General features: G+C 33.3%; 1 protein-coding gene across 1 annotated transcript; it reads left to right on the forward strand.

Annotated features, from left to right (window-relative positions):
- Positions 1–1,320: 1,320 nt before the first annotated feature.
- Positions 1,321–7,277, forward strand: LOTGIDRAFT_153890 (hypothetical protein; the record flags this gene model as incomplete). Its single annotated transcript, XM_009059889.1, has 15 exons — positions 1,321–1,323; positions 1,651–1,738; positions 1,943–2,196; positions 2,425–2,502; positions 2,673–2,899; positions 3,162–3,240; positions 3,433–3,516; positions 3,658–3,794; positions 4,010–4,047; positions 4,313–4,418; positions 4,665–4,826; positions 5,027–5,156; positions 5,582–5,704; positions 6,148–6,199; positions 6,622–7,277. 15 exons carry the CDS (start codon positions 1,321–1,323, stop codon positions 7,275–7,277), a joined length of 2,217 nt encoding a protein of 738 aa, XP_009058137.1.
- Positions 7,278–13,894: the final 6,617 nt, after the last annotated feature.

The following is a 13,894-nucleotide window of genomic DNA, read 5'->3' on the forward strand; positions in this document are numbered from 1 at the left end:
GATCTAGAGGATCTAATCGTCTCATATTTTGTAATGTAATAGAAGTAGAGTATAATAGGGCATCAGAACTCCATAGCATGTGACGTAAGTTGTTCTTGAAAAAATGTTTAAAGTCCAGGGTACAATTTCAAAGGGAGAGGTGCGTCATTTTGGAGGGTTGATTTTACTAGTCAAAATTACTAGAAATGTTCGAAAATCCCATAATACCTTTAAAAATACTTCAAACTATGAATTTTACTCAGTATTTCTATATATGTGATTTCCATCAACACTATTACTTATTGACTTAGCAAAATATTGGTCCAAAAAATGGCCACTTTAAGTCTAGCTAACTGGTTGATGACTTGACTGAATATTGAAGGCACGAATTGCCCTCCTTATTTCATTATTATTTTCTGTTTTTGGCGGAAGGTTTTCCAGCAAACAAGTCCTTGCCAGTTTATATGCGGGATTTGAAATATCGTAAAAAATAATCTCTCTGTCTTGTTTTATACAGTATTTGTTTCATGTTGAGTTTTTGATGGAATACAGTATAAGTACATAATCGTCTCATATTTTGTAATGTAATAGAAGTAGAGTATAATAGGGCATCAGAACTCCATAGCATGTGACGTAAGTTGTTCTTGAAAAAATGTTTAAAGTCCAGGGTACAATTTCAAAGGGAGAGGTGCGCCATTTTGGAGGGTTGATTTTACTAGTCAAAATTACTAGAAATGTTCGAAAATCCCATAATACCTTTAAAAATACTTCAAACTATGAATTTTACTCAGTATTTCTATATATGTGATTTCCATCAACACTATTACTTATTGACTTAGCAAAATATTGGTCCAAAAAATGGCCACTTTAAGTCTAGCTAACTGGTTGATGACTTGACTGAATATTGAAGGCACGAATTGCCCTCCTTATTTCATTATTATTTTCTGTTTTTGGTGGAAGGTTTTCCAGCAAACAAGTCCTTGCCAGTTTATATGCGGGATTTGAAATATCGTAAAAAATAATCTCTCTGTCTTGTTTTATACAGTATTTGTTTCATGTTGAGTTTTTGATGGAATACAGTATAAGTACAAAACTTTTATCATGATGAAATTTCTATCGTCATGTATTTATAAATACTGGTAGGTACTGCTACAGTTTCTGACAGCCTCCAGTGGGTGTATGTTATCTTTCGTTTCCTTACATAGGTCACTGTACAATCTCTGATTTTATTGTCTTTCATCAACAGAAATTAATTTATTGTTTTATTGTTATTTTTAATTAATAATTGTTTTATAAATAAGATCTTTTGTTTTTACATTTGTATTGATAAATTTCGACATCATGGTAAGGTATTACTTTGTGCGTGAAAGGTTCAAAAACGTAATTTTAAATGATGAATTTTAGAATGTTACATGGTGTCGTCTGTTGATGATAGAAATTCTTCTCAGATATCCTAATCAGGTTTCCTGACTTCACGTAATTAACATGGGTTTTTGTAGGCAATTGTTGAAAATGTTCATGTTTCCCATGGGTTGAATGTTGGACCGGACCATGTCACTTTTGTAAACTTAATTTTTAGTCATACAAATTAAAGAGCTTATTATTCTTTTCAATATTTGTGCAATATTGCCTGAAATTTGTTTTTTGTTTTGTTATATTTTGTTTTGTTAGTTATCTACAGCAGCATTCATTGTTGTCTTAACTATCGTTCAGTTATCTGACGCTTCGAGAAATAAAAGACAACAAGGAGAAATATTTGGTAAGAACTCTTTAACATTTGAAAATATTTTCTGTTGAGTGGTAGGGGGTTGATTTGGATGTAAGATGGAGATTCTTAATTCCATGGGAAAAATAATAAGTAAAAAAGATTAAAGCATCTGTACGCTGGATAATTTGAGTATCCAGTACTAATTAAATATGAATCGACACATTTCAGATAAATAATGCTAACTTAATATTTCAGATGTAGTTGATATCAAAGAGGTCAATGAAAATGGAAGAACAAAGCGATCAGCAAACATCAAAGAATCGCATCTGCATCTTCGATTTGCTCTTAAAAACCAAGGAGTTGATTTAAAACTAAGAAAAACTGTGGATGCCCCAATAAGAGTTTATAAACATAAGGGAATGGTTAATGGTATAATACCGTTTATAATTGACTCAGTACCAACACCAAAGGGCAATGGCTCTCGAGCTGACATGATAAAAGCTTTTCCTGTAAGTAGAAACTCTAATGTATTCTAATACAGGTGGCTCATTGAGTTCATGCACCATTTTAAATATGTTTATAATAGAAAAATTGCTGCTGATTTCTTTTTAGAAAAACACGCTACTTGATTCTACTTGAGCGTAAATGTTTCTAACATATCGCACTTTACCGGGAAAAAATATTATACCCGCGATAATTTGTATACAGAATAATATTTAGCTAAAAATATTTTGTAGAGGTCTGAGGTATACATACAAACTAGTAATGGGTTACCAGTTCTTGTCAAAAGAAAAACTGACGGTCAAATAAAATTGGTAAGAATATTTCTATATAAAGTTATGATAAGCTAATGTGGCATAATACCCAAATTAATGTATAATGAGTTCGCAGCCCTTCATAGCCTAAGTAAGACTTGATATGATATTGGTAGTGTGGCAGGTTCCGCCTCTGAAAACTAGTACCAGAAAATTTCATTTGATTGTAGGAAGGGTATATACAAACACCCCATGGTAACTTCGACATGGAACCAACATCAAATGGTCTTCATAACTTAAGACGGGCTCTTCCAATTAATTTCAATTCCGACGTGGTACTGACAGCACCTGAAAATGAGGATTCAGAAAATGAAAAGAAAATAAGTTTGAATAAACGTGCTACTCAAGTAAATACTGTAGAGTTATTAGTAGTTACAGATTACAGTATTAAACAGAGGTAAGTAAGGAATACAGTCATATCAAACTAACTTGTCGTCAGGTTTAGGACAATGGTAACACTTGAAAATTTAGAAGCAATTGTGTAAGAATTGAAGGTTTTTAATAAACCCGTCCAGATGCCAAACAGTTACTTTGAGCATGAAAATGTACAGTAGTAAAGATAGTAACCGTTGTCAGAATAACTTTTGAAAAAAACGCACGCCTTTAAAATTTTCTGTATAAAGATTTCATATACTTCGTATTTCTCGTGGTACTTTCAGGTTTCTAGCTCGAAATGACTACGATAATTCTAGAGCAGATTCGGAACTAGTACAATATTATAAAGCCATGGTACATGCAGTAAGTATTGCCTACTCCTCATCAAATAACAACAAAAAATCTACATAAGAAATTAAAACCAGTATGCAAGATTTGACAAATTGAATCTGAGCAGTAACAATCGTCTGAAATGAAATACACAGATAGGTGATGCTCGTTGAATTGTTTATCGAGTATAAATTACCATACGTTACTCACTTCTTTCTATTACAGGCTGATTTGAGGTACCGATCTGTGACCAATTATTACCCTAATGCTCAGTGGAAAATATCTATTAGTGGTATTTATATAGCTGATGTAAGTAAACTTTGATGTCACAGCAATTATCATGCATAGAAAAACGATTTAACAGATTTTTTTACGTTGGTCATTACAATTAATGTTAGATCTTTCATTTATTGTGAACATGTGTTTTATATATTATAATTCATTGTTTAGAGTCCACGTGATTCACCATTCCATACTGATTATGAAAGTAACGGTATTGTAAGTACTGCAGCATTAAATGCTTTTTGGACATGGGTTTCTACTAATCCCAATTTGCCAGCTTATGATCATGCTGTTTGGCTAACCGAGTAAGTTGCTTTATAAATCTTCTCACCATTAACTAATCAAATACCCGACCAAACTATATGCTCATAATACACATATACTGCGTATTCTATGCTGACTTGTTGATCCAATCTGAGTTTTGTCAGTTGGTTAACACTCAAGTTTTAATTTGTTGTACGCTTTCAATAATCTCACTTAAATACAAAAAATATTTTAAGTGTCTGTTGTTGATTTTTAGTGATGATTTAGCTTCTGGTGGATCGACCGGTGTTTTGGGTAAGTTTAAAATACTCTAGATCATGAGGCTGTCATTTGGCATTTTTTCGAAATAGCGTCCTTCACGAAACGCTCTCTCAACGGGCTCATTTCAACAAAAGACTACAGCACAGGATCAACAGACCTTCTCTTCATCGAGGATGCTTACTTTGTCAAAGTATATATATTGGAAATCAAACCTAATAACTTTAATCTAGGTGGCACAAGATGATCCGTTTTACAAGCATGTACATTACATGACTCTAAATTGTATTCGTTTCTTTAGGAGTGGCCTGGGGCGGAACTTTATGTAATGGATTCAGGGCATCTATATCTGAAGAATTCTTTACTGGAAGAACACCAGCTGTGGTAGCACACGAGCTTGGGCATGGGTAAGATGAAGATATTTTCTTTACTAGCTGCTCAATTTCAGCTATCCTGATCATTTTCCAATATTTCAATCTGATGCCTTGTTCCTTTACCATGTACTGTGGAACTGATTTAATAGGTCTATAATCTGCTGTTGATGGAATTTATTTATACAGTTTTACGCAGTTAAATTTTATAACAATTTACAAGATCTTTTTCTTTCATAAATTGTTATCAGTCAATTCGAGTCATATTTGATTTTATTACAGAATAGCTGCTTCTCATGATGGTTCTGGGAATGATTGCAATCCTAACGAAGGTTTTTATGTCATGACCCCGTTTTCGTATTTTCCACCAAACGAACCCTATATATCTCGACCGTGGTTGTTTTCGAGATGTTCTGCAGATGCTTTTATGAAGGCGGCTCCAAGGTATCGTAGACATGGAATGATAATTTTGGAAACATTTGCCAGAATGAGTTTCAACGACCCAATGGCAGAAGGATTTAGATAGAAAGCAAGGTGGCTAGAGTGTCCAGTCTGGTAATAAAAATCCACATAAGCAAAACTAAAGGTGCTGACAAGTAGGTGCCAAAATGCACATTATTAAATATCTCTTTTGATTTTTGCAGTAAAACTTGTCTCAGAGTAAAGAACAATGTGAACAGTTTTCCTGTGGTACCTATTACGTATGGTCAAACCTACAAAGCTGATCAACAATGTAAACAGTTTATAGACGATACCTCCAGCTATTTCTGTAGGGTAATTTAACACCGCTTCTTGCTTTGTCAGCTCTTCCTGAAAAGATCAAATTACCACCGTCTTCACACTTCTGTCATTATAGGGAATTTTACCGCTTATTAAAGGCGAATTATATTATCATCTTCAAAGCAAAACTTCTTATCTTCGAAGTCTTTTGTAAGTTTACATTTGAAATAAAAAAAACACCCCCGTCTAGAAATTTTATTCGAAAATTTGTAAAGTTTGTCTGAAAATTGTCCATTTTACTAACAAACTGGTGAATGGTGTGTCTATGTTGGCATTTTTCACTAAGCGCAGCCATTCTAAAACTATTAAGGAGTTCACATTCGCTTTAAAAAAAAATGGTAAATTGGCTCCACCAGTGAGAGTGTGAAATTAGTAAAAATGTGGATTTGACATACATCTTTGCTATTGGAATACTTCAGGGTGATCAAGTAAGGAATAGGGGCTATGATTCTATATGTATAGAAATGTGGTGTTATTTTCCAAGTGCTGGTAAATGCAACCCTAATGCTGCATTTGAATACACATCTTGTGGCGATAAAAAGGTAAGAATTTGGAGGATTATTCTGCTTTGCCTAACTTTTAACTTAGGCGTGTAGTTCGACCTGGTGAAATTGAATCACATTATGATGTGTTAGAGACATTTCTGCGAAAATGCGCTAAATTCAGAAAGCCGTATTAACTATATCCAACGCCCTATTTGTCTGTAATGAAGTATCCTGTATATAACATCACTGTGACGTCGACTGAAACGCATCTTGTTTGACTGAAATATTATAATAAATATAGATCTGAACGGTCTGGAAAAAAAAATCAAATATTAGTACTCTGACTTCGTGATCCTTACAAAACGGTGACATATTCAGCTAAAACATCCAAATATCTCGATAACTGTTTTATAGTTCTAGCAGTTATTTGAATAAATCAAAATCTTATGGTATCAATTAATTTGTTTAATTGTTACTAAATAATTTCTATTTACTTTCAGTGGTGCGAATTTGGACGATGTGTTTATAATGAAAATGCACCGAGTTTAATCGGTAAGCTACTCTTTAATTTTGAAAATTTAACTGGTGCAAATTGATGCTTTTAGTGTCTCCAAACACATTTGATATTAAGAAATATTATATTATGAAGCTTTTAATTTTTAATTTATGGCTATAGCCACCAAGATATCCGTTTCAGAAATTTTATGAGCAGTTGGTTAGAATTCCACAAAACATACTATGGGAATTTAAGGCAAGAAGCCTTTGAGAAATTTGGTTAACATTATGTAAAATGTGTATTAGAGTGTTTTGAACTTAAACCATCATTCTTGTTATGATCAGTTCTATGTAAGAATGTTTTAATCCTTTTAATACATATTCCAGTAGTATCTGGGTGTAGTTTCAATGGGACCACCTAAAAACTTTATTGTTGAATTCGGTAATCTACTTGTTAAATTATTAAATTTTGGTTTCAGAAAACTGTCCATTTGGAAACCAACCTGGTGAATCTTGCTCTAGAGATGCTTGTGACCAATATTCAGTTGCAAAGAAAGCCAGATGTTGCTCTACATGTTTTGGGCCTGCTTTTACACCTGCTCCTACACCTGCTCCAACTCCTGCTCCAACTCCTGCCCCTACACCCGTTCCAACTCCTGCTTCAACTCCTGCTCCTACACCTGCTCCTACACCACCTCTAACTCCTGCTCCAACTCCTGCTCCTACACCAGCTCCTACACCAGCTCCAACTCCTGCTCCAACTCCTGCTCCTACACCAGCTCCAACTCCTGCTCCAACTCCTGCTCCTACACCAGCTCCAACTCCTGCTCCCACACCTGCTTCAACTCATGCTCCTACACCTGCTCCAACTCCTGCCCCCACACCTGCTCCAACTCCTGCCCCCACACCTGCTCCAACTCCTACTCCCACAACCGCTCCAACTCCTGCTCCTACACCTGCTCCCACACCTGCTCCAATTCCTGCTCCTACACCTGCTCCAACTCCTGCTCCAACCCCTGCCCCTGCACCAACCGCAGCTCCCGTCCTTCCTCCTTGTCGAAACTTTCTTTGTAGGTGGTGTCGTGCAAATCCAAGAAGACGTCTGTATGGATGGTGCGTCAGATATAGAAATTAAGCAATAAAATTCTTCTCTTCTTTCTCCTTTATTTCTTGTTATTAAAAACAATATGAAACTATACGAGTTGATGGTCACTATCACAGAATGATTTGAATTTGAGTAGTAGATCTTTTTGGTGAAAGACTAGTCATCTAGCCCTACCCTTTCTTCGAACGTGATATACGAATGGGATAAAGACTGGCACACTTTATGGTTTCCATTTTTGGGTCACTAGTTTTTGAGTTTTTGTCGCTTGAAAGGCGAAACTTTGGAGTTTTGGAATGGGAAAATCGTATACCAGCTGTTTTGTGGCACCATTTTGGGCACTGGGACATTGCAGAATATCCCGCAATGTCTTATGCGTCTCAATAATCGTTCAGCTGGATTTAAACTCCAGAATTTATTCGAAATTTGGCTTTTAACATTCCCCACAAAAATTAGTGACCAAAAAATGGATCGGAGCAACTTGCATCACGTCCAAGGAACGGATAGAGCCAGATTTTTCGGGTTACTTGTATCTAACAACTATAATTTAGCGTTGTTGAAACCAACATTGCTTTCCCAAATAGCCAATCGGCAACCAAATGAATTGCTGCTCAGGTCTATGTTTTCTAGATCTTTTCTTCCATTTGAGTAGTTAAACTTTTGTGACCACGCAGTTGATCGTAGTAGAATCGCCGGAGTCCACCTTTATGACGCCCCATAACATAATGTAACGCACAAAATCCTGGTAGATCTAATATGAGTACATGGAAACATACGCTTTTTCATTCTGTAACCTGGAAAGAAATGTCTCTGCTATCAGTGGCGTATTTAGACCCCCGGTCTCTAGGGACTTTACTTTTACTTTTTTATTCGTTTGAATTCAAATATGTCAGTTATTTATGCTGAGTAATTTCACAAATTTTTTTCAAATCAATATCAATAACCCAAATACAACAAATAATTAAATCACACAGCTCTAATCAAGGGCAAAAAAAATAAAAAATTTGACGCGATTTTCCTAAGTCAACTCAAAAACCGTTCATCGAAAAATCATCAAGTTCAAACTTGTTCACGATCTCATCATTATAATGATCACACCAAATTTCATTAAAATCAGTTCTAAAACTGTAGTTTCTATTGTGTTCACAAACAAATTTTGACGCGTTTTTCCTAATTCAAGGGCAATAACTCAAACCGTTCATCAAATATACGTAAAGTTAGAACCTGTCCGAGATCTTATCAATTCCAATGATTACACCAAGTTTCATCAAAATCGGTTGAAAACTGTAGCTTCTATTGTGCTCACAAACAAATTTTGAAGCGGTTTTACAAAGTCAAGGGCAATAACTCAAAAACCGTTCATCGAAAATGCATCAAATTAAAACTTGTCCGAGATCTTATTAATTCCAATGATCACACCAAGTTTCATCAGAATCGGTTGAAAACTGTAGCTTCAATCCTGCTCACGAACTATTTTAAACAAATTTCGACGCGTTTTAACAAAGTCAAGGGCAATAGCTCAAAAACCGTTCATCGAAAATGCGTCAAGTTAGAACTTGTCCGAGATCTTATTAATTCCAATGATCATACCAAGTTTCATCAGAATCGGTTGAAAACTGCTGCTTCTATTGCACTCACAAACAGATTTTGACACGTTTTACAAAGTCAAGGGCAATATCTCAAAAACGGACCAACGGACAGGGTCGACGACAATGTACGACCACATACTCATGTGAGCGTATAAAAACTACAACATTCAAAAATTGTAGTAAAGTAAAGTACACACGATATTCTACTTTTCAAATCGGGCAAGTTAGCTTTAAATCCAAAGCTGAATAACGACAGAATCGTTATCATTGTGAGTACAGGATAGAGCCTACTATCAGCTGAGGATGACAAAGAAAAGTTTGACTGGCGCAACTCAGTGTAGAGGTCGAAAAATGTTTCAATTGACACAATTGATGGCAGTTGTATCCTATAGAAAATGGTATAGTACACTGGGTGTACAATTGTACAATTAAGGGGCAGACAGATAGACCCAATGGTCAACTTTCTGGAGGCTTCATAGTCGCAAGCCTCACATGGAGCGTCTGAAATGCTACTCCCAAGAAATGTTTAGAAAACTTGAATAGTTTTAAAGCATTCTGACAACGTATAAAAATCATATATTTCTAAATTTGTTAAAAATATGGTGGGGTACAATTGGGGGTGCAAACCATTTTTCTAGGGGTGTAATTTGCCTCCTTGTACCTCCACTGGGTTAGAATGGGCGTATCAGTATCATTTCTTGGTTTGTCTTTATCATTTAAGATGCTTCGAAAATACAATCAGAAAAAATCACTGTCAAAAGTAATATATTACTCAGAGATATTAATATCCCTTATTATCGTTTCTAGCAACAAATAAACCACGACAATTTCCATAGCATAGGGTAGGATTCTGCAGCCTAAAATAAGAGACTTCATTATGACTGGGACCATTCCATTACGGAATAATACAGATACATGTATTTCAGGATTATAGCTTTGTAAGAAATTGTTTTATTAAAATCATTTCAAAACATGCAAATAGATAAAACAAAATGGTTTTCCAGGCCAGCTGGCTATGAAAATGGGAGAACATGACAAAATCAAACATCAAGTGTTTTCAAAATTTGTAAAAGGGTGGACCAAAATGTTAACAACAATTAATATATCATATTTTATACAATATAATATGGTTTCATCTTCTCAAACCACCATTTTAAATTTCTACAGTAAAAAAATATCTACATTTACATAGATTTTTTATTTATTAAAAACAAAGTTTTATACACAATATTTATCATGTGCAGTTTTGTCTTTGGATATTTGCAAAAAAAAGTATCTTTCATTCAGAAAAACTTCTCATATCTTTATGGTCTAAATACAGAAAAATAAGAGAAGCCAATTCATTACTAGACATATATTATAAAACATTTCACTGTGGACGTTTTCCCCTTAGGTTTGAAACTTAATCTTAAAGTACTGATCCTTTATATGAAAGCTGAAATCTTTTAGAAAGTCGGTGAATTATAATAACTTGTAAAAGTGTATTCCATGTACATATATATTTATATAAAGCATCGATTGTAAAATATACACAATTAAAGTGATGTTATGGCAGTAACACTGCAGTTCTAAGTAGAAAACTATTATACTATGTAAGTACTAAATTAAATAGCTAATAAACAATATAGAGAAAAAACTCACGCAAAAATAAGATATATTCTGGCAAAAAAACATAAGTAAGATTCTATGGAATAAATAATATTAAAAAATAAACATAAATAAATAATACTGAGACATAGAGAGTAAAATAAACTGTACTTGGATAAGATTTGATCACAACCATCAAGTTGCCAATTCAGTTGAAAATTGAACAGAAGTAATAAAGTTAGGATAAATAAGTGTAAATTTAATATTCTTCATTGCCACAGTTGATTAAATATTGCCCCTTCCTATTGTCACTTTCTTGAATACTACACAATAACGTAAAGAATTCAAAATCTTTGTTTTGTACATGAGGCACTAACTCACATAACATGTATGGTAATATTTATCAGTTGACTTGTAAATTGATGTCAAGCTTAATTCTATATATTTACTGTCAGACTTTTCTCCAAGATAGCTTGCCAGGCAAGGTAATATACGCCCACCGGCAGCTTTGATTTTGAATAAAAATATAAATATTTAGCAGTACAGTAACAATCACCAGTATGAAAAATTCAACCTTCAGTCATACACTTCTTTTGAACTCTTTAGGGTGATACTGAATAATATTGAGTATGAGTTATTGCCTTTGAAAACGTGTTCAATCTTTAGCTCGTGAAAACTCTAGAAGACAAATATTCAATCTTCAGTGCGGTACTGAATAATAAAACCAAGTTTTGTCAAAATCCAGCAAGAATCATGCCTTCTAGAGTTTTTATGAGCTACATATTGAACGCGTTATAATAACAATGACTCATACTAAATATTTTTTCGATTCTTCTGATTTTCAATTAGGGTCATCCTTGGGTGATAACCAACACTCAAGCCAAATTTTGTTAAAATCCATCAAGAATTGTCCCTTCTAAAGTGTTTCCAAGCTAAAATTTGAACGCATTTTCAAGAACAAGGGCAATAACTCATACTAAATATTTATCAATTTTTCTGATTTTCGATAGGGTTTACCCTTGGGTGATTACAAACAACCATACCAGGTTTCGTCGAAATCAGTCAAGAATTGTGCCTTGTAGAGTGTTTACGAGCAATTGTGGACGGTTGGACCGACCGACTGACGGACCGACGGAAAAAGGTGACGGCAATATACCCCCCCCCCATTTCATCTGGGCGTATAACAATGAGAGAAACATTTAATTATCATCATAAATCCTGAATTATTTTGATTTTGAGTACCATAATAAAAGTTAATGATGGTGTCCATACAGCAGAAAATTCAAAGTCAGCTATAACAAAAATTTTATGAGAGCGTTTTTAACCATTTCAATAGCCAATTTAACCATTACTTTACTAAACATTAATGAAAATCAAACTCATCATTGATAGATATATTTATAAGTTTACAAAATTTCATCAAAAATTCTATAAAAAACATCTGTTAAAATATTTAGTAAGGGGTAATTACTCAAAACTAAACTTTATTTCAGATCTGATCAATATGCACAAGCATATAAAGTTTCACAAGAAACGAATTGCTTTCACAACCAACCAAGGACAGTCAAGGGGTGATGACAACATAAACATGTGGAAGTATATATATAAATTTGTTTTACTTTATAATCATAATGGTTAGGTCCAGTGGCGGAGCCAAAGGGGGAGCAGAGAGGGCGGCCGCCCCCCTTGCAGCCCCGAAAGCAAGTTTTTCGGGCAAAAATCTCATAACTAGGTTTAAGATTCGGGCAATCTCAGATATCTCGCCCCCTCTCGAACGTAAACCTGGCTCCGCCACTGGTTAGGTCAATCAGTCAATATATGGAATTAGCTTCAAATAATTCATAACTCTATTCAACTGGCTTGACAGATTGAGCAAGCATTACTTCTTTCAATAGAGTTAACTTAAAGACATTTTGTGTAAATTTTTAGCAATTAACTTCTGGAAGACATAGATTTGTCCACTGAAAATTTTTTGATCATATTTAATCTGGATTAGATATATGATAAATAACTAAATAAATTAAATCAGTATGATACAAGATACATTTAGTATCTCAAACATATTTAAATTGCACAGGTCCAGTTAAATAAATTATGTTATATAAATAAATCTTCATAGCAAACATATTGCACTTATTATTGCACATGATAATAAATTATATTTTATATACTGACATCTTTTTCATGTGTTTTATTCTTGAAAATTGAACTAAGATTTTAATGAAAATTTAGGTAAAACATCCTTGTCTAAAATGACTTTCTTACCATTTCACATGGTCAATTTTGATCTATTAACATACATATAATAGTTGTAATAAAGAGTTAGAACAAAAAGTAATGGTGAAATTAAGGCTGTATTGTTGTTTGAATTTGAAATAATATAAAAAATCCTTCGAACATTAATAGAGAAATCAAAACTGACTTCACCATATTAACATAAACTCATATTGATGAACTTTGGGAGATATAATTTAGTTACAGTTTCTGTTTCAATGAAACTGGCAATGAATCTATTTTTGCCTTTGACCAATCCAGTTAAATTTTCAAAAATAAAGCTACAGATTAAGAACAAGTAAGATATTTTCTGAAATACAAAGTGATTTCCAATAGAAGTACAAATAAGTTATATAAATATAAGGTTACCTATATATAACCACATTATTATAATACAAATATCACATTTGGTTTTCATTTACAAATATATTCTATGTACAATTATAAAATTAGAAGGGGTATAGGACATGATAGTGATATTTGTATTATATAAAGTGACAAGATGATACAAGCCAGGGACACACCAGACAGAAGGATTTTTCATCCTTGTCCATTTTACAAAACAAATATTATAAATAAAAAGAGAGAAAAAATTCCAAAAACAAATCAATCTTTTAGGAAATTCCAAAAATTACATTCCAAACATTATTAGAAAGCTAGCAACGACTTAAAATTTATATACAGAGAAAACCTATTACATAAGTTTTGATATTAAAGATGGATTTCCTTATATTCATTTATGAAAATGAAAATGTTAATATTAATATTAATAGTGTTCTGATGACTTGGGAAAATATCAGTTTGTCTCTCATGTCTTAAATTAATTCATAATTAGCTAAATTAGAAGAGAATTACCAGCAGAATTCCAATGAGTGACCGATCAAGAAAGATCATGGTCTTTTTTTGTTTATCTAGACTGTACATACATGGACATTTATGATTGGTTAAAACTTTTATTTATATGCAATAAGAATATAATGATATGATTAAGAGTACATGATAATTCATTAGAAACGCCAATTGATCAAATAGTTTGAAACTAAAAAATAAGGAAACCCATCTGTAAATAATTTTAATGAAATATTTCACTTAATTTCCTTGAAAATTTGTTTAAATTCCAGATATTTTTAGATAAGTTAGAGTGTTGCTAATCTTTCTAATAACATTAAAAGAAAAATAGACTAGGTTTTTTTATACAAT

The sequence above is a fragment of the Lottia gigantea genome (genome assembly GCF_000327385.1).
Source record: "Lottia gigantea unplaced genomic scaffold LOTGIsca_4, whole genome shotgun sequence".
Lineage (NCBI taxonomy): Eukaryota > Metazoa > Mollusca > Gastropoda > Lottiidae > Lottia > Lottia gigantea.